General features: G+C 45.3%; 2 protein-coding genes across 2 annotated transcripts in view; both read left to right on the top strand.

Annotated features, from left to right (window-relative positions):
• Nucleotides 1–7,383, top strand: part of USP3 (ubiquitin specific peptidase 3) — a 102,704-nt gene extending 95,321 nt beyond the window's left edge. Inside the window, exons 12-15 of the mRNA XM_007958002.2 lie at nt 1,030–1,148; nt 2,634–2,747; nt 2,900–2,967; nt 7,218–7,383. Coding sequence (XP_007956193.1) covers nt 1,030–1,148; nt 2,634–2,747; nt 2,900–2,967; nt 7,218–7,383 — 467 coding nt within the window. The remainder of the gene's footprint in view (nt 1–1,029; nt 1,149–2,633; nt 2,748–2,899; nt 2,968–7,217) is intronic.
• A 10,042-nt stretch (nt 7,384–17,425) lies between these two features.
• On the top strand, nt 17,426–20,614 carry FBXL22 (F-box and leucine rich repeat protein 22). Its single transcript, XM_007957993.1, has 2 exons — nt 17,426–17,760; nt 20,269–20,614. Exons 1-2 carry the CDS (start codon nt 17,426–17,428, stop codon nt 20,612–20,614), a joined length of 681 nt encoding a protein of 226 aa, XP_007956184.1.
• Nucleotides 20,615–20,921: the final 307 nt, after the last annotated feature.

The following is a 20,921-nucleotide window of genomic DNA, read 5'->3' as shown; positions in this document are numbered from 1 at the left end:
AGTGATACTGCCTCGGAAACCCAAGGAGGGGTCGCTATGAGTCGGGGCCGACTCGACGGCATATAACAACAACAACAACAACATAGTTTACCAAAATCTGTATACAATGAAATCTTTGAAAGAAAATTGTATGTGTGGCTTATTCAGGTCTGAGTAAAGAGTCTGGAACAAAGAATTCATTGGTGGTTTAGTAGAAGATATGGCTGATAAGGTGGCCTTCTGTAATCTGTGTTTATTTTTTTAATAAATTATACCTGTGAAAAGGTTTGACCTAAATTTGACTTTCTCTTTCATGAACTAGGGTGTTGTCTTCCGTATTCTAAGATATTGAGAGAAAATTGCCATTGGGACTTTTATTTAATCAAGAAACCATTTATACAGGAATTATCCAGTCTAATTCTTTCATTAACATTAGCAAAAATAACAGTTAATAATTCCATCTGTCACTAATTGATCATCACATATCAGGCATGATGCCAGGTGTTTTACACACATTTCTCTTCCTCATAGTATTTTTCAATCCACCCACTGCCATTGAGTCGATTCGATTCCAGCTCATAGCAACCCTATAGGACAGAGTAGAACTGCCCTATAGGTTTCCAAGGGTGCATATTGTTATGGAAGTAGACTTCCTTGTTTTTCTTAAGTGGAGCAGCTAGTGGTTTGAACCACCAAACTTTTGGTTAGCAACCAGATGCCTTAACTACTGTGCCACTGGAACTCCTTGTAGTTCTTCACAGTAGGTATTATTATTTGTACTTTGCAACTGAGAAAGGCTGACATTTCTAAGGATATACAGCGCATAAAGCTAAGATTTGAACCTAGATTGTTCAGCTTCAAAATTCACAGTCTGTCTTCTACAGTACAGTGCCTAAGGCATTTGTCTCCTCAGAAGGAAGATTGGGCAATCTACTTCTGTAGTGATACCACCTTGGAAACCCAAGGAGGGGTTGATATGAGTTGGATCTGACTTGATGACAGTGAGTTTTTTTATTTTATTTTAATGCTGCATAATCAATTTTCTTTTAGATTGTCTTCGCAGTTTTACTGACTTAGAAGAACTGGATGAAACAGAGCTATATATGTGCCACAAATGCAAAAAGAAACAAAAGTCCACTAAAAAGTTTTGGATTCAGAAACTACCCAAGGTAAGTGTTGAATTTAAAGTTATGATACAATTTCAGAAGAACAATCCTTATACCTGATAAGATGACAAATGTTTTTTATAACTATAAACTATGTGGGAGCTCTGGTAGTGTAGTGCCTAAGGCACTTGACTGCTAACAAGGCTGGCAGTTCAAACCCACCAGCCACTCCTCGGAAGGAAGATGGGGCAATTTACTTCCGTAGTGATATTGCCTCAGAAACCCAAGGAAGGGTCACTATGAGTTGGGTTCAACTCGACAGCACATCACAACAACAACAACAACATAGACTATGTGAAGTGTTCTTTATTGGCCTCTAGGGCATAGTGGCTAAGACACTTGCCTGCTAACCAGACGGCTGGTGGTTCAAACCCACCAGCCACTCCTCGGAAGGAAGGTTGGGCAATCCTACTTCCGTAGTGATACTGCCTCGGAAACCCAAGGAGGGGTCGCTATGAGTCGGGGCTGACTCGACGGCACATAACAACAACAACAACAAGGGTTTTGTGCTGTGAGAATGTGCAGGTGTATAGTAGAGCTGACCAGGGGCATGATTGTGGTGGCTTCTTGGCCACAGCCAACTACCCGGAGGGAGTGAGTTGGACCTGTGGTCTCGGGACCATGGTTGCAGGGGACATCAAGCTCAATTGGCATAACATACTACACAAAAACATTGTTCCACATCCTACTTTGGCAAGTAGCAACTGGGATCTTAAAAGCTTGCAAAGGGCCATCTAGATACACCGATGGGTCTCTCTTCATCCAGAGGAAAGAAGAATGAAGAAAACCGAAGATACATGGAAGCAATTAGTCCAAGCGACTGGTACACTGTGTGATCCTCGGCCTGTACGACCATGAGACCAGAAGAACTAGATGGTGCCCAGCTACCACTGCCAACCACTGGGGCGGGGGGATCAGTGCAGGAGATCCTGGGTAGAGTGGGAGAACATGGTGGAACAAAACTCAAAATCATAAAAAAGACTAGGTTTGCTGGTCTGATTGAGCCTAGTTAGACCCCTGAGACTGTGGCCCCTAGCCACCCTTCAGGTCTGGAATTGAACTCACTCCTGTGGCTTCCAGCCAAACAAAGACAGGCTTATGGGGGAACATTTACATCAGGTAGATACACTACTTGGGGTGATCAGTCATGAGTGAACAGAAGGGGCAGTGTTTTCACAGGGAGACAGCTCGGGGGGTGGGAGTGCATGGGAGGGAAGAGGTTACTACAGGGGGAAAGTGGGAAGAGAGCTGTTACATTGTGGGGAATTGCTGTCAAGGTCAGGAGACAAAATGTGTGTGAACTGCTATATGGAAAATGAATTTGCTCTGTAAACTATCACCCAAGTCACAATAAAAACTTAAAATAATATAAAAAAGCTAATAAGGAACCTAAAATATTTGTTGAGAGACAGTATCAAGTAGTTAATTTTGATCAAAAGATAAATTAGGTGTGTGTTCATAATCTTTGTCCTTATCTCTGTCATCCAGGTGCTATGCTTACATTTGAAAAGATTTCACTGGACAGCATATTTAAGAAACAAGGTTGACACATATGTAGAATTTCCCCTGAGAGGTCTAGACATGAAATGCTACTTATTAGAGGTAAGGTGATTACCTTTGTTAGTGCGGTGAGAATATGATTCTTCAATAAAATTAAAATTTCACATGGAGGTTATGAGGTGTCGAGGATACTGATTTCATTGAGCACTGTTCCTAACTCACTCCTGGGGGATGCCTTCTCCCTTGTTCTGTAGCCTGAGAACAGTGGCCCAGAGAGCTGCCTCTACGACCTCGCCGCTGTGGTGGTGCACCATGGCTCTGGGTAAGTATCTCAGTGGGCTTTTTGTGGTTGGGAATACTTGGTAGCCAGCACAGTGAAGATCTGCAGTTCTGTACCACTTTTTTTTCTCCCCATACACACACACACACACACACTCACACTCACAATTGGTTGTTGTTTTTTTTGTGTGGTGGTCGTGGTGGTGGTGGTTGAGAATAGACACAGCAGAACATACACCAGTTCAGCCGTTTCTATGTGTACAATTCATTGACATTGATTACATTCTTCAAGTTGTGCAACCATTCTCACCCTCTGTAAAATGGTCTGGGGTAGTATCCTTAGAATGTATCTAATTTCAGCGGGATAATGATCAGGAACAACCCAAAGCTGATTCCGATGAGGGGAGGTCAGATGTAACTGCATCCTCCAACCTTTCTACCAGTTCTCACACCAGCTGTCCCTCCTATGGTACTTTCTACTTCTTTGTTTGATAACCTATTGCACTAGCCACATACAACTCATAGACCACACTTACGGTTAAGTGGCTTATTAGGAAGTAACCAGGTACAACTCAGAATCAGGAGCAACAGGCTACAACTCAGGAACAGGAAGCATGTAGGCTAAGTCTCCTTCCTTGAGTACAGGACAGTTCTCTCAGCTCCTTTGGTGGTGAAGGCCTTCTCTGGGCTTCTTGAGGGGACAGGCTCCTCTTAACATCTTCAGGGTAGGCTTCTCTTGGCCCTGCTGTCTGTTACTACCAACTAGGCCACAGCATTCCTTCCAAGCCTATTGCCACTGGTTTTGCTGCTGGGCCCCTGCTGGGCCCCACTGTCTTTATTGTTGCAGCCTTTGACCTGTGTTACAGATTTTTTAGGAAGCACCTTGCCTCCTTTCTCTCTTCTTCTGTCTTCTCTTGCCTTTTCTCCTTTCTGTTTCTTCCTGCTTCCTGCTGTCTCAAACCTCATGTGTGTTTGGCTGCTTATCAGTTTCAAGGCACAGCCTGCCCACCAGGGCCATGAGCTGACCAGTCCCCTCTCAGTAGGCCACAGACACTAAATGTTGAAATAAAAGAGCTTAACAGAAGATTTCAAAGGGCGGCTGGAGAAGACAAAGTAAAGTATTATAATGAAATGTACAAAGACCTAGAGTTAGAGAACCAAAAGGGAAGAACATGCTTAGTGTTTCTCAAGCTGAAAGAACTGAAGGAAAAATTCAAGCCTTGCATTGAAGTATTGAAGGATTCTGTGGGCAAAATATTGAATGATGCAGGAAGCATTAAGGGAAGATGGAATATATAGAGTCACTATACCAAAAAGAATTGGTCAGTGGTCACCTATTGTGGTAGTTCAGTTTGTGTGTCAACTTGGCTGGGCCTGGTTGAGTGGCTGGGCAGCTGGATGTAGTATTCCCTATGATGAGACTGGTAATCAACTCCATGGTGAATCTACTGGGAGCAGTTGAGTAGCTGCCTTGGGGATTGTGGTCTGCTTCCTGCATATAAGCAGAAGCCTTGGGGAATGGTCTGTAGCTTATGGCACACTTGGACCCTGCATGTAGCCGTGTCGTCGTTCAGCAGCCTGCCATGTTCTGCCAACTCTGGGACTTACAATAGACTTGGATTAATGGCCTGCCGTGTGATTTGGTAATATCAGGACTGTGCCTTTTTATTTGTCAACCTTGGGCTTGGCAGCCTCAGCAGCCAACAGCTGTCTGAGTGAAGAAAAGCCTCTAGCTTCACTGGGCCAGGAGCTGGAGGCAGAGCTGAAGCTCAAGGCTGAGGGGCTTTCACCCAGCCCCTAGAGCCTGGCACTTTGAACTTGAACTTAAAGCCTCCAAACTTAAGAGAATAAACTCCTGTTTGTTAAGGCCATCCCGTTTGTGGTATGTTCTTGTCAGAGCGGCACTAGGTAACCGGAACACCTATTTCAGGAGGTAGAACATGATGAAGAACCAATGGTATTGAAGGAAGAAGTCCAAGTGGCACTGAAGGAATTGGGAAAAGCAAGGCTCCAGGAATTGATGGGGAATACCATTGAGATGTTTCAACAAATGAATGCAGCGCTGGAGGCTCTTACAAGTTTATGCCGGGAAATTTGGAAGACAGCTACCTGGCCAAATGACTGGAAGAGATCCATATTTGTACTCCAAAGAAAGTGATCCGACAGAATGTGGAACAATATCATTAATATTACGTACATGGAAAATTTTGCTGAAGATAATTCAAAAACAGTTGTACCAATATATTGACAGGGTACTTCCACAAATGCAAGCTGGATTCAGAAGAGGATGTGGAATGAGGGATATCTTTGCTGATGCCACATGGATCTTAAACTGAAAGCAAAGAATACCAGAAATACATTTACTTGTGTTTTATTGACTAATCAAAGGCATTAGACTATATGGATCATAACAAATTATGGATAATATTGCGAAGAATGGGAATTCCAGAACACTTAATTGTGCTCAAGAAGAACCTGTACATAGACCAAGAGGTAGTTCAAACAGAACAAGGGAGTGCTGCGTGGTTTGTATCCTTTCACTATACTTATTCAGTCTGTATGGTGAGCACATAATCCAAGAGACTGGACTATATGAAGAAGAATGTGACATCAGGATTGGACGAAGACTCATTAACAACCTGCAATATGAAGATGGCACAACCTTGCTTGCTGAAAGTGAAGAGGACTTGAATCACTGAAGATCAAAAAGTGTAGTTTCAGTATGGATTACAACCCAACATAAAGAAAACAAAAATCCTTACAACTGGACTTATAAGCACCATTGTGATAAATGGAGAAAAGATTGAAGTTGTTAAAGATTTTATTTTACTTGGATCCACAATCAACACCCATGGAAGAAGTAGTGAAGAAGCCTAACAGCAACAACAGTACAGTTGCTTAAGCAGTCCTGGTGGTGCACTGGATAAAGCACTTGCTGCTAACCTAAAGGTTGACAGTTCAAACCCAACAGCTGCTCTGCTGGAGAAAGATGTGGCAGTCTAGAGACCAACTATTTAAACCATTAAAGATTTACAGGCTTGGAAATCCTATGGGCCAATTCTGCTTTGTCCTATGGGGTTATTACGAGTTGGAATTGACTCAAGGGCAATGGATTTTTTTGGTGTAGTCATTCCACTTGCATAGTCCATTGACTAATTCCTGCAAGGTACATAACAATCACAGGGCAGGCTATAGCCTGTTGTTGTTATGTGCCGTCGAGTCGGCCCCAACTCTAGCGACCCTTCCTTGGGTTTCCGAGGCGATACCACTAGGGAAGTAGATTGCCCAACCTTCCTTCCAAGGAGTGGCTAGGGCCTGACAAAACTTACCAAGTTGTTTACAGTGTACCCAGAAGATGTCAATCAACCTGGACAAAAGTAACTAACCAGCTGTATAGAAAACTAGGGCAAAGCTTACTCCTCAGGATTTAAGGGGAAATCTCTCCAGCTGTTTTTCCATAGCACCAAGGCAAAACATAAAGGAGGTCATTTCACCACAACCTCCTTTTCTGGTTTGTTCCTCCCCCATTAAGATAAACTCACTCCCCCTACCTTTCCTACAGATTCTTTCTGATTGTTGTCAGTTTGATCCCGTAGATAAATCTTCAAAGAGCACGTGCTCAGGGCAGACATTCTTCACTAGTTCAGCTAAACTCTTGTTTGGCTGTAAAAAGACTTCAGGGGATATTTTTGGTTTAAGGTTTAATGATTATCTCTGGGCAATAGTTTCAGGGGTTCATCCAGCATCCATGGCTCCAGAATGTCTGAATTCTATGAGAATCTGGAATTCTGTTCTCCATTTCCTCCTTTTGATCAGGATTTTCCTGTAGAATGCTTGGTCAAAAAGCTTAGTTATGGTAGCTGGGCACCATCCATTTGTTTTGGTCTCTAGCCAAAAGAAGTTTTTTTTCATGGAGACACTTGGCCACACAATCCATATTCTCCTCTCCTTACTCTGATGCTCCAGGTAAATAGAGACCAACTATTGTACCTTGAATGGCCACTTGCAAGCTTTTAAGACTCGAGGCACTAGGCGGTAGAACAGAAGGACTAAATAAATATGTTAGGCTAATTAACTGACATGTCCCATGAAACCATAACTATAATCCTCTAAACCGAGGAATGAAAATCCCGTGAGTTGCTTGATTTGTCTGTACATAACCAGCCCCTGTCTTTTAACAGTCTCTAGAATTTATTCTTTAATCATAGTACTTACTTTTAGTATATATCTAACAAATTATATGGTTTCAGAGATCTTTTAGTGATTTCTGAAGTCTTTTTTTTCTCTTTACAGGGTCGGCTCTGGACATTACACAGCATTTGCAACTCATGAAGGTCGCTGGTTCCATTTCAATGACAGTACTGTAACACTGACTGATGAAGAAACTGTGCTGAAGGCAAAGGCCTACATCCTTTTTTATGTGGAAAGCCAGGCCAAAGCTGGATCTGATAAACTTTAATACCTCCTCTAAATCATTATTCATCAACTGTACCGGACAAACATTTCCAATTTTCCATAAATACTTGATCCAAGATTTAATTTCATTATGCACTTTTCAATTTCCTATTTTGGATTTAGTTTTATCTTGTCAATGGTAGTGACTTATTGAACATGGGCACCAACTAATTTTTTTTTTTTTTTTTAGTTCTACCAGAAAACCTCAGCAGATATTTTGATTTGCTGCTTTTAGTTGTAATAATTCAATTTTTATATGTAGTTTCAAGAACTTAGTTCTCTTTCCCCTTTTTTATATCAATGTGTTCATTTCTCACTCTGAGGCACATTTACATCCATGCATTTGCTTCTCTCACGTGTTGAAAGCTAGTCGTGTCCTGATGGTGAAGAGCAACGTATCTGCTGCCTGTTCACAGCTGTACTGGAGATCAGGTTGACTCTAAATCAGGGATCCTGTGTGCACATCCTTGGAGGCCCGCAAGACTTCAGGGACTGCATATCTTTTTGCCTATAAAAGAGGACTGAGGGCACTGCTGAGTGGACTAGGCAGCTGCTGCTCTCCTGGCCCTGAAGGCCGCTGTCCTTTGGCACTAAGCTTAAATTTGGTTCAGTTGTATCTGTACTGCAAATTCAAGGTTACTCTCTTTCTTGGGATTTTTGGTTTGGGGGGGTATTCTTTGTTGTGTGTGCTCTCCCCACCCCCATGGAGAAGGTAGGATGAGAATACAGAAAAGTCCTAAGATCAAATTTCTTAAGTGTTTAAAAATTCTGTGATTCAGCTACATGGTAGAGTGTTATCCAGTGCGAGGAAATTGTGTCTCTGTGCCTTTTTGAATCAACACCTGATTCCCCCATTAGTTATAGCCATGGGAATAATTATATGTCCTCTTTTACTGCATGCTCAGCCATTTGAGGTTGAAATGCTAACCTTTAGAGTTGACTTTGACCACCATGTATACTTTAGGTAGTCACCGTGGGGCCTCTTTCCATGGAAGAGTGAAGTAGCCTTCGCTACTTTGAGTTTTAACAACTCTCCTTGGCCTCTCTTGAGAGCAGAGCAGGTTGAAAATACTCTCACTTTGAGTAAGTAGAGTTTCTGTTCTTGAATTACTGGTCTTTGTTTTAAAATGTATCTTTTTTTTTTTTTTTGAAAAATAGGTACAAACCCTATTTAGATTTGACTCTAGTTGAAATTTGGAATCAGAATCCCATTTATAGAAGCTAATTGTGATCTCTGCAAGTGTTGCAAGCCATTCTGTTGATTTTGGATTAGTTGTGGCAGTACTTAGGCGCCCTGGTGGCACAGTGATTTAAAGCACTCAGCTGCCAGCGGGAAAGTTGGTAGTTCAAACCTACCAGCTGCTCCGTGGCAGAAAGACTTGGCAGTCTGCTTACGTAAAGATTTTTTGTTGTTGTTGTTGTTAGGTGTCATCAGGTCAGCTCCGACTCATAGTGACCCTGTGTGCACCAGAACAAACTGCCCAGTTGTGCGCCAGCCTCACAGTCCTTGCTTACTTGAGCCCATCGTTGCAGCCACTGTGTCAGTCCATCTCGTTGAGGATCTTGCTCCTTTTTTGCTGACCCTCCACTTTACCAAACATGATACCCTTCTCCAGGGAATGGGTCCTTCTAACCACATGACCAAAACAGGTGAGATGAAGTCTGGTCATTCTTGCTTCCAAGGAGTAGTCCAGCTACACTTATTACAGCCTTGAAAGATTGTTATTGTTGTTATGTGCCGTCGAGTCGGCCCCGACTCATAGGGACCCCTCCTTGGGTTTCCGAGGCAGTATCACTACGGAAGTAGGATTGCCCAACCTTCCTTCCGAGGAGTGGCTGGTGGGTTTGAACCGCCAGCCGTCTGGTTAGCAGGCAAGTGTCTTAGCCACTATGCTACCAGAGCTCCCCTTGAAAGATTACAGCCTTGAAAATCTTATGGAGCAGTTTTACTCTGTCCTGTAGGGTCACTGTGAGTCAGAATTGACTTGATGACACTGGCTGTGGTTTGGTGGCATTACTTGCAAATTGTTTAGAGTAGGAACTCCAAAACAGACATAGGCCCGCTTACTGTTTTCATGTTTATCTCTTGTCCCCATCTTTATTTTCCTTCTCAGTTTTCTGCAAGTTGTTACAAGGGACAGAATATATTTCATGTTAAGCCACCCATCCAGACTCGTTGGTTATCTTGTTTTTTGTTTTTTCCATTAAAGGAAGGAAACGGTCAAGATCTTTTAAGCGTATGAATGTAAAGGTCAGTGTCACTGCTGGCTCTCTGCCTGCGTCAGCATCTGACGGGGCAGGAACAGATGGGGCTCTGTCTCCATGTTGGTGCTGGCTGGATAAATCACCCACCTTTCTCAGAGCAGCAGACATCTGCTGGACAAATATTTAAAATGACAAGGAGCAAGTTGCAATTAAGTCTTGAGATTGCACTGTCCATTACAGTACCCCTAGCCACATGTAGCTATTTTAATTAAAATTTAAAAACTCAGTTCCTTGGCCACACTAGCCATAGTCCAAATCTTCAACAGCCGTATGAGGCACTAGCCAGTGGGTCTAGACCATTTCCATCATTGCCCAGAGCTCTCTTGGACAGCCCTTGTCTGAATTAGCACTAGAGTTCAGGTCTTACCATTTAGAACCAAAGGGTCCTAGTGGATAATTGGGAAACATGTATTTTAAATAGTTGCTAAATTATATCAAGTTGAACCACCTAAAATTGTGATGTTTGTTTTTTACTTAAAAAAATGGCAGTTTGACATGATTTGATCTTACATATTGATTCAATAATCTCATGTCTAAATCATCCTGAAATACGAGTTGTCTTGATCTTGCTAAATGTCTCCTGTGACTCTGGGCTATTTTGTTTAGGAGGGAGACAGCTGTACCTTTCTACACTCAGATCTTTGACACCAGTTTCTCTGAATGGGCAGCTGTTACTACTTAAACAGTAAAGACTTGGACGGTGTTCATGTTAATGAAGAAAAGCTCTTTTTATACCAGATGGAACTTAGCAGCAGACTGGACTGCTTTGTTGGGAGAACGGTCTTCTGACCAGCGACACTGTTGGCTTGAGAGACGAATACATCTCTTTGAATTTTTTGTAGGGTTTTTATTGCTTGACTTTAAGCGGAGATGTTTGAATGGTATCATGAAGGCTCTTGGAAAAGTGGTTGGATCCGTGTGAATTGTGCACTTGAACACCAGTGACGTCAGTGTGCCTGTTTGCATTGTAGACTTAGCTGTGTAGCCTTATCACACCTGTTTTAAAAGCTGATCTTTTTGTGCTCTTCAGGGATTTCTCCCTTGTGCCATGTTGTCTCTAGCATGTATGTGGCTTCTCATTCAGAGAGCTTATGCTGAGGCAGGGCCTCACGCCGAGTCATGTGGCTCCTTGGAACAAGAAAATGTTCTTAGAATTCCTCCCACACAGGTGGGTGATAGAAACAGTTTGTGGCAACACAAATCTCTCTCCATGGTGGAGAAACCTTTGCTTATCCACTGTATTCTACTCAGTGTATAGTGATGATAAATGTAATAGAATTAAACCAGTAAAGTGTACTGGCCCTGGTTAAGTGTTAAATGTGTATCTCACCTGTGGAACCTACTCAGCAGCTTGGTTTCTGGGGTTGGGGGCATATTTATTTCTTAAAGCCAAACCTCTCCTTCATTGGTTTAGTATACATAGTCTATTTAGATACACTTATCCCACCTCAGCCTCCTCCATGCCCTACGTTCTCTCTTGTGCCCTCTGTTGCTAGAGTGGCCCCAGAAAGGCTCAGGGGCGAAGTCTGCCCCTGCAGCCTGTCATGGGCCTTGGTGACAGGGGTGCAGCCATAGTAATGCCTGCAGCACCAGAAGAATTGGGCATGTGGTGTTGTCATGCTGTAGTCCAAGGCCTTTGCATCTCGTCTCACTGGGTGTAGCACCCTTACTCTCAGGTCTGAGTGTGATGGATTCCAGACTGTCCTCCGGGAGCATTGGCCATGCTGTAATGTAATCATTTGCCATTGAAACCTAGTTTGTATGATGCCGAGAGGATTGTTTAATTGTGCAAGTGACCGATCTCATTTTAAGTTGTAATCACATCCCTTTTATGCTTCACCAACTTGAACTGTTTTATGGAAAGTATCATTAAAGGTCTGGTCTCCTTCCTTTTGACTTTTATTTCTGAATGCTTTTCAGTAGAGCCAAATACATAAGGATGCATTTGCTCAAGCTGTGAGCAAAGGGTAGCAAGTGCTTGCAGAATCCCCATGATTTGGGGCAACTGTTACACCTGGGCCAGGATGATGTGACCACCATGGGCACGGTTAGGGCTCAGAGATCCTTTGGTGGCTCAGTCAGGAACTGGAGGTCCCACTCACACCACATGAAAACATCTTTCCTGTGACTATTGAGCTTACTGGGTGCCCTGGTAGCATAATGCCTAAGGCACTTGACTGCTAACCAGAAGGCTGGCGGCTCAAACCCACCAGCCACTCCTTGGAAGGAAGATGGGGCAATCTACTTCTGTAGTGATACTACTGCCTGGAAACCCAAGGAGGGGTCGGTATGAGTTGGGTCCGATTCAACGGCTCATAACAACAATTGAGCTTATAAAAGAGGTCCCCTTGCCTCCTTCAGAGCTGGACTATATCCTGAGATGGACTCAGGATTGGGGTGCTGAATAAAGGATATTGGTTGGCTTTTAAAATCAAGCAGACAAGTGTTATTGTTAGAAAATAACCAGGAAAGATAAGGTCCAGTATACTGCCTCCCCACTCTACGACCCCACTACAAAAAGAAAAACAGGAACAGTATTGTTTCCACACCACTTGTTTTTCAGTTTTGCTTATTTGTCTGTTCCTATCTTCTAAAATTGAAGACAGGATGTCTGCACCTCAAGTTGTTCTCCAGGTCCTGTTAAGGAGCTCTGGTGGTACAGTGGTTAAAGCATTTGGCTGCTAATCAACAGGTCGGTAGTTTGAACCCACCAGCTGCTCTGTGAGAGAAAGACAAAGCAGTCTGTTTCCATGAAGATTTATAGCCTTGGCAACCCACAGGGGGTTGCTATGAGTCAGAATTGTCTTTGAGTTTGATTATTTTGAGTTTGGATGTCCCAAATTATTTTGAGTTGGAGGCAACTGTGCTGGTCAGCGGATGTGGCTGACATTGCTGAGGGCCAGAAGGACTGCTCAGGCACCAGAAAGGCCTGTGGGGAGCTGTTAGGTTCGCTTCCCTGGCTGGAAGTCAGATCTCTCCCCCCACCCCTTCACGTGCTTCCTACAACCAACCTGGAGGAGAAGCAAAGGGGCAAGGCTGTGACGGTTATAGCAGGATCACCGTGGAGCAGCCCTGATGAACCAGTGACTCCTCAGCAGCAGATGTGATTACACTGCTCTGCCTTTTAAGAAGCTGAATAGAACCTGTTCCCAGGGGTCAGTCCTCTGTGAAGTGATAGTTTGGAAAAGACGTGGGAGAGAACGTGGAGATAATAAGGCTCTCTGTTAAACAGTGTGGTGCTGCAGCTTACCTTTGGAGGGAAGTATAACTAGACAAAGCCCAAAGAAGGACTTCAGCTGTTACTGAACAGTTAAAATAAGTAGCTTGCAAATTACCAGTAACTGATTGCCCCTTGAAAAATTCTTCCTTTCAGTTGTTTCTTGATTTTTGTTGTTTTTAAGAAAGGCTGCCACTTCCATAGGAGCTCTGGTGGTGCAGTAGTTAAGGCATTGTGTTGCTAACTCAAAGGTCAGGAGTTCTAACTCACCAGCCAGTCCGGGGAGAAAGATAAGGCTGTCTGCTTCTGTAAAGTACAACCTTGGTAATTCTAAGGGGCAGTTCTGCTCTGTCCTATAGGGTCCATATGGATTGGAATCGACTTGATGGCAGTGGGCTTTCACTACTCCCGTTGTTACATTGGCAGAGATGGGTTATTGGAGGCACAGAGGTTCAGTTGAGACTGGCTTCAGAGAAGGGAGCTGATGAGAATGGACCCTTTTCCTTTCCTTAGCTGCACTGTGTGTAAGGGCAAAGCTACTCCAGGCCTGACCAAGCCGTAGTTAGAAGAGGGTACAGTGTAGTTGCTTCATCTGTGTTGTTGCCCCCACTTGGGAAACAAAGTATTCCCATTCAATGAGGAGAGCAAACAAAGGAACTCAGAGGTTGTGCTCACTGGTCTAGCAGAGGAAATACAGGCATACCCTGGAGATAAGTGGATTTGGGTCCAGACCACTACAATAAAGTGAGTATCACAATAAAGCAAGTCACATGAATTTTTTGGTTTTCCCAGTGCATATAAAAGTTACATTCACACTAAATTGTAGTCTATTAAGTGTGCAATAGCACTATAAAAAGCTTGACATACTGTGAGAATTACTAAAATGTGACAACAGACAGAATGAGCACATGCTATTAGAAAAATGGTGCCAAAAGACTTGCTTTATGCAGGGTTGCCACAAACCTTCAATGTAAAACACACAGTATCTGTGAGGTACAGTAAAGAGAGTGCAATAAAGCAAGGTATGTCTGTACTAGTCTAAAGAATAGACTTGATGTGTTGAACATCAGTGACCGAAAACCAGGGGAATTGTGGGAAGACATTAAGAACATCACCCATGAAAAAAGCAAAAAGTCATTAAAAAGACAGGAAAGGAAGAAAAGACCACAATGGATGTCAGAAGAGACTCTGAAAATTGCCCTTGAATGGAGAGTAAATAAAGCAAATAGAAGAAATGGTAAAATAAAAAGAGCTTACCAGAAGATTTCAAAGAGCAGCTTGAAAAGACAAAGTCGGTAATTATAATGAAATGTGTAAAGACCTGGAATTACAAAACCAAAATGGAAGAACATGCTCGGCATTTCTCAGGCTGAAAGAACTGAAGAAAAAATTCAAGCCTCAAGTTGCAATATTGAAAGATTGTATGGGCCAAATAAGGAGCTCTGGTAGCGTAGTGTCTAAGGCACTTGCCTGCTAACCAGAAGGCTGGCAGTTCAAACCCACCAGCCACTCCTCAGAAGGAAGGTTGGGCAATCTACTTCCATAGTGATACCTCCTCAGAAACTTAAGGAGGGGTCACTATGAGTCGGGTCCGACTCGATGGCACCTGACGACAACAACATGGGCCAAATATTGCATGATACAATTCAAAAGAATTTGGAAGGAATATATAGTGTCATTGTACCAACAAGAATTGGTTGATGTTCATCCATTATGGGAGGTGCCATATGATCAAGAACCAATGGTATTGAAGGAAGAAGTTGAAGCTGCACTGAAGGAATTGGTGAAAAACAAGGCTCCACGAATTGACAGACTATACATTGACATATTTCAGCAAATGGATGCCTCACTGAAGGCACGCAGTTGTGTATGCCAGGAAATTTAGAAGACAGCTACCTGGTCAACTGACTGGAAGAGATGCATATTTGTACCCATTTCAAAGAAAGGTGATCCCACAGAATGTGGGAATTATTGAACAGTATCGTTAATATTACAAGTAAAATCTCGCTGAAGAAAATTCAAAATGGTTGCAGCAGTGTATTGACAGGGAACTTCCCAGAAGTGCAAGCTGGATTCAGAAGAGGACGTGGAACAAGAAGATACCATTGCTGATGACAGATGGATCTTGGCTCAAAGCACAGAATAATACCACAATAAAATGTTTACTTGTGTTTTATTGACTGTTCAGAAGCATTCGACTGTGTGGATCATAAAAATTATGGATAGCATTGAGAAGAATGGGAATTCCAGATCACTTAATTATGCTCATGAGGAATCTCTACATAGACCAGGAGGCTGTCGTTTGAACAGAACAAGGAGATATGGTTTAAAATCAGGAAGTGAGTGTGTCAGGGTTGAATCCTTTCACCATACTCAATCTGCTGAGCAAATAATCCTAGAAGCTGGACTATATGAAAAGTGGCATCAGGATTGGCGGAAGAGTCATCAACAACTTGTGGTATGCAGATGGCACAACCTTGCTGAAAGTGAAGATGACTTGGAACACTTACTGATGAAGGCTAAAGACTACAGTTTGCAATATGGATTACACCTCAACATAAAATGAAAATCCTCACAACTGTACCAATAAGCAGCATCATGATAGATTGAGAGAAGATTGAAGTTGTCAAAGATTTCATATTACTTGGTTCCACAGTCAACACCAATGGAAGCAGCAGTCAAGAAGTCAGACAACATACTGCACTGGGCAAATCTGTTGCAAAAGACCTCTTTAAAGTGCTGAGGAGCAAAGATGTGCCTTTGAAGACAAAAGGTGCTCCTAACCCAAGCCATGGTATTTTCAGTTGCCTCATATGCATATGAGAGCTGGACAACGAATAAGGAAGACTGAAGAAGTGATGCTTTTGAGTTGTGGTGTTGGCGAAGAAGTGCAGCTAGAATGCTCCTTGGGAGCGACAGTGGTCATGTTACTTTGGTCATGTTATTAGAAAGGACCATTCTCTGGAGGAGGGTATCACACTTGGTAAAGTGGAGGGTCAACGAAAATGGGAAAGGCCCTCAACGAGATGGATTGACCCAGTGGCTACAATGATGGGCTGAAGTATGGCAAGGACTGTGAGGCTGGCGTAGGACCAGGCAGTGTTTTGTTCTGTTGTATACAGGGTCGCTGTGAGTCAGAGCCAACTCGAGCACCTAGCGATAACAACAACATGCCTGTACTGTTCTATCATCTCACCATTGTATGGGTGGCATGTAGCCTTAACTATCAGCATATCACCTCCCCCCCCAAAAAAAACAACAATAAACAAAGCTCAGAATTCACAATAGAGGAATTAAGGGCAGGGGCATAGGATTGGGTATGATGCAGTATTAAAAAATGGATCCACTATATTGTGAAACTTCTGATACTTCGGAAAGGAGAACCCAGTGGGCAATATCTCCAGGCAATTTGCCCAGAGGTAAGTCTGACGGGGTGGGGCGGATGGGGAGAAATGGGGACCCATTTCTCTAAACACTAGACCTTTGAGTCCATTTCAGCCGTGGTGATGCTGTGTGCGGAGTGTGGTTTCTGTGGCTGTGACATTCTGAAAGTAGATTCCAGGCCTTTCTCCCAAAGGGCCTCTGGGTTGGTTTGAACTGCCAACCTTTCAGTTAGCACCTTAGCACTTAACCATGTGTGCCATCTAAAAAGTTACAAAGAAGGGAAGCTAAAGAGGCTACCTTAAAGGGCAAGCATAGGCTAAAATTATTTTCAAGCAATTTATGTTAAGAGCTACCTCATCCATCCCTAGCATTTTGGGAAATAAAGGCTGGATACAGTAGAATGATACGTAATTGGAAAAATGTAAAGACAAATAAGTTTAAAATACACAAACTTAAAGACAGGTTGCTTAAGTCTTTTATGAAACAACTTGGGGCAAAAACAGGTTTGGAGGCCAAGGAAATCCCTTGGCTGAGTGGAGGGCAACAGGACTGGAAGGCAGTTCAGCCTCATCTGGAAACCATCCCTAGAACGAGCAAAACTCGCTGCAAAGAGGCATTGCCCAGGGATTCACTTCACGGCTCCGACAGCGGGACTCTGTCATCTTTAGCCCTTTACGGACAGCAGGGTTCTTCCTAGTAAGGGTGGACTTCTTGATGTTCCAGGAAATAAAAAGAGCAAAAAAGAAAAGTTCATGCTTAGGATGAGAGGCCCTCCCAGTGAGTACAATGCAAACCCAGACAGCAGGTCTAGCCAGCCACCTCAAATGAAAATGCCGCAGGAAAAGCCGAGAGTTCTCTTCTAAACACCATTGTCTGTTAAAAGGAAAGAAATCCCTTTTAAGGAAACTCTTTAACTTCAATGGGCTGCTTTTCTGCCAGGATTTCAATCTCTCTGAAATAAGCCGAACCACAGACGGCTGCACGTATGTCTGGATCCCGGCTTGCTCTCTTCCCCCTTCTCAGAGATTCAGCACCAGTTGTTAGCTAAAAATAAACACCATTCCTCAACCATATATGTCCACCAGCCCCAAGCTGGGGAGGAGGAGCAGGAGGTAGGCCAGGTCCCTCGGCTCCAGCCCCTGCACTTAGGGCGCCCCGGCACTCCCGGCCACGGCTCAACATGCTCATCACCCAGCTCAACCGCGAGTGCCTGCTGCACCTCTTCTCTTTCCTGGACAAGGACAGCAGGAAGAATCTCGCCAGGACCTGCTCCCAACTCCAGGGCGTGTTCGAAGACCCTGCGCTCTGGCCCCTGCTGCACTTTCATTCCCTCACAGAACTCAGGAAGGACAACTTCCTGCTGGGTCCCGCGCTCAGGAGCCTCTCCATCTGCTGGCACTCCAGCCGCGTGCAGGTGTGCAGCATCGAGGACTGGCTCAAGAGCGCCTTCCAGAGGAGCATCTGCAGCCGGCACGAGGGTTTGGTCAATGACTTCCTCCTCCAGGTTTGTGACAGGTAGGCCACCGGACTACCGCGCCCGCTCGCCGACCTGTGGTTTGGCGGGCTCTTTGGTATCCAGAGTCCTAAGAAGCTCCTGAGGGCCAGGGAACTGCAACCTACCAGACCAAGATGGCTCCACCGTGGGCACCTCAGAGGAGGCCCAAGTCAGACACCCCAGGATCTGTCCAGGGTGCAGGCCCCAGGAGAGGGATAAAATCATGGACTAAATAAACAATTGCTAATCCTCCTCCAGCTGTGGTGGCATCGTGCCTAAGGCATGTGACTGCTAACTAGAAGGCTGGTGGTTCAAACCCATCAGGCACTCCTCAGAAGGAAGATTGGGCAATCTAATTCAGTAGTGATACTGCCTCAGAAACCTGAGGAGGGGTCGCTATGAGGCGAATGGACTTGAGGGCAGTGAGCACAATCCTCCTCCAGCCTCACAGGTCCTGGAGCTGCTTCTGCTGCAGAGAGAAAGGCTTCAGCTGCTCCTGTCCCTCAGGCAGCTGTCCTCCCTGGCAGCCATCAAGTGCAGTGTGGGTGCAGTTGGGTCTGCATTTTGACGGCCCAGAGGCAGCAGTCATCCCTCCATTCTCCCCTACAAACTGACCCTACCAAAAAAAAAGAAAGCTAAGCCCACTGCCATCAAGTCTATTCCAACTAATAGTGACCCCCATTGGGTTTCTAGGAGCTCTGGTAGCTTAGTGCCTAAAGCACTTGACTGCTAACCAGAAGGCTGGCAGTTCAAACTCACCAGCCACTCCTCGGAAGGAAGATGGGGCAATCTACTTCCGTAGTGATACTGCCTTAGCAACCCAAGGAGGGGTCGCTATGAGTCGGGTCCAACTTGGCAGCACATAACAACATTGGGTTTCTAAGGCTGTAAATCTTTGTAGCCTTATCTTCCTTGCACAGAGCAGCTGGTGGGTTTGAATGGCCAAGCTCTGGGTGGCAGCCAGTCGCCTTACTCACTGTGCCGCCAGACCTCCTAAGGCCTGTGAAATGCTTCACTATTATTCTAGAGAAAGGTGTTACTGCTTAATGTTTCAAGTGCGCAGAGGTGCCCAGTAGTGGTTTGTCCACAGCCTAGGGTTGCCAGATTTATCTGCTGCAGTGGGTGAAGGTCCTTCTTTTCTCCTTCCTCTTCAATCCCTAGCACCCTCTAGTCTGATTTGGGCCATGCTGTACACTGCCATTAACTCGGCCCCCAACTCCAGGCTGAATGAGCTGCCCAGTCCTGCACCAGTCCAATGATCGGCTGCAGATCGGACTGTGATCCATGGGTTTTCTTGGCTGATTTTCAGTAGATCACCAGGGGTTGTCTTCCTAAGTCAGCTTAGCCTGGAAGCACTGCTGAATCCTGTCCACCATCATAGCAATACCTGAGTCTCCACTGACAGGTAGTGGCTGCACATGGGTACACTGGCTGGAAACAGAATTTGGGTTCCCGGCACTGAAGGAGAGAATTCTATCAAAATGTTTTGGCCGGTTGCTCCCACTTTACAGATGAGGAAGTGACCCAGCAAGGTCCAGACATTTGTCACAAGTCAAGCAGCCAATATGGCACCACTGCCCCCACACCAGACCTTGCTGGAAAAGGATCACTGACGACAAGCTGAGGGGGACAGGAGAGCTGAGAGAGCGCAGCACAGGCAGATCATCTGAACTCTGCAGTAGCTTCCTTATTTAACCAAATGGGGTGCAGAGGTTTGATGTGACAACAAAAGGGAATGCACATGAACTTGAACTTGGGGAGATGCAATGCAGGAGGTGCTGGTGTGGCTGGAGCACAGGGGCCAATAAGTGTTCTAGGGAAGCCACCTGTGTGACTGACACACACACTTTTTAGGGCTTGGTCCTCCCTGCCTCTAGCTCCTGATTTTTTTCTAGGCTGGTGCCCAAGTAGGGGTGCGATTACCTGCCCTTAATCAACTGAGCTAAAACTAGGGCCCCCGAACCCAGAGTCAACATCCAGGGTCTCAGTGGTTGGGACAGGCCTCTAACTAAGCATCCCACCCCAGGCCTCCAAACCCCCAATGAAACCTCTTCTCCCACCAAAGTCCTCCCAGGTATATTCAGGTGTCTCTGGGGCAGGCACCCAGTACGCTGGCTTCCACTAACCCCCAAAGGTAACACGTCCAGAGAAAACCAACGAAACAACAGTTCTGACTCTAAGAACCAGCATCCCCTCTGTCCGCAGCAGCCCCTGGACCTCTCTGGCTGGCTGGGGGTTGGGTTCCCCATTGGGGGTTCATGGGGTAAAAGCCAAGCAGCTCACAGGGCCAGCTCCTGTGCTTGACGCGGATTAAGCTATGGTGCGGTGGCAAAGGGCAGGGAGATGGGGTAGAAAGCCCTGGTGACCGCTGGCAAATTCCTTAAACTTGCTCAGCTTATTTCCGCAGCAATGAAACATCGTGTCCAGAGCTGTTAGGTGGATTTAACGAGCCACTAAGCCCCTGTTCAGGCCCGGGAAGAGGATGCCCTCCTCCGCCTTGGCCCCGGGTAACAGCGCTCTCCTCACAGGTGCCCCCATCTTTCGTCCCTCACGCTGTCAGGCTGTGGCCACGTCACCGACGACTGCTTGGTGCGTCTGTTGTGCTGCTGTCCACGACTGCGGGAGCTGCGCCTGGAGAACTGCGCGCGCGTCACCAACCGTACGCTGGTGGCCGTAGCGGCACACGGGCGCGCGCTGCAGACTCTGCACGTTGACTTCTGCCGCAACGTGAGCGCGGCCGGCTTGCGTCGCCTACGCGCCGCGTGCCCACGTCTGGCGCTGCGCGCAGAGCACAGCGCAGCCATGATTCCGGATCGGCTCCCGCGCACCGCTGCCGCGTCCGGCCTGGCCTTCCGGAAACTGTTACTGCGCTAGGCCAGCGTGGCGTCCGGCCGCGGAGAGAACGCCTGGCTGGAAGGAGCGCGGGCTGAGCCTAAGCCCTGCTGCTAGACTAGTTACTACCCCTTCTGAGCCTCAGTTTCTCCGTCTGCATATTGGGGATAATATTATCTACCTCACTTTACGATTGTATACATACTGTGTATATACGAGATTAAATGAGCATAGCAATCACTCGGGTAGTTCTCACTAAATGCCAGCTCCCTTCCCGGCGGCCTTCTGACTTGTCTCTCCCCTATGATTATCGCAGCAGCAGGAAGCATCTACACCATCCTGGAGGATT

Source organism: Orycteropus afer, unplaced genomic scaffold, assembly GCF_000298275.1.
Source record: "Orycteropus afer afer isolate SDZICR_OR568_19922 unplaced genomic scaffold, OryAfe1.0 scaffold00015, whole genome shotgun sequence".
In the NCBI taxonomy this organism is placed as follows: domain Eukaryota; kingdom Metazoa; phylum Chordata; class Mammalia; order Tubulidentata; family Orycteropodidae; genus Orycteropus; species Orycteropus afer.
Note: the sequence above shows the minus strand (reverse complement) of the source record. Positions and strands in the feature narration are given on the sequence as shown.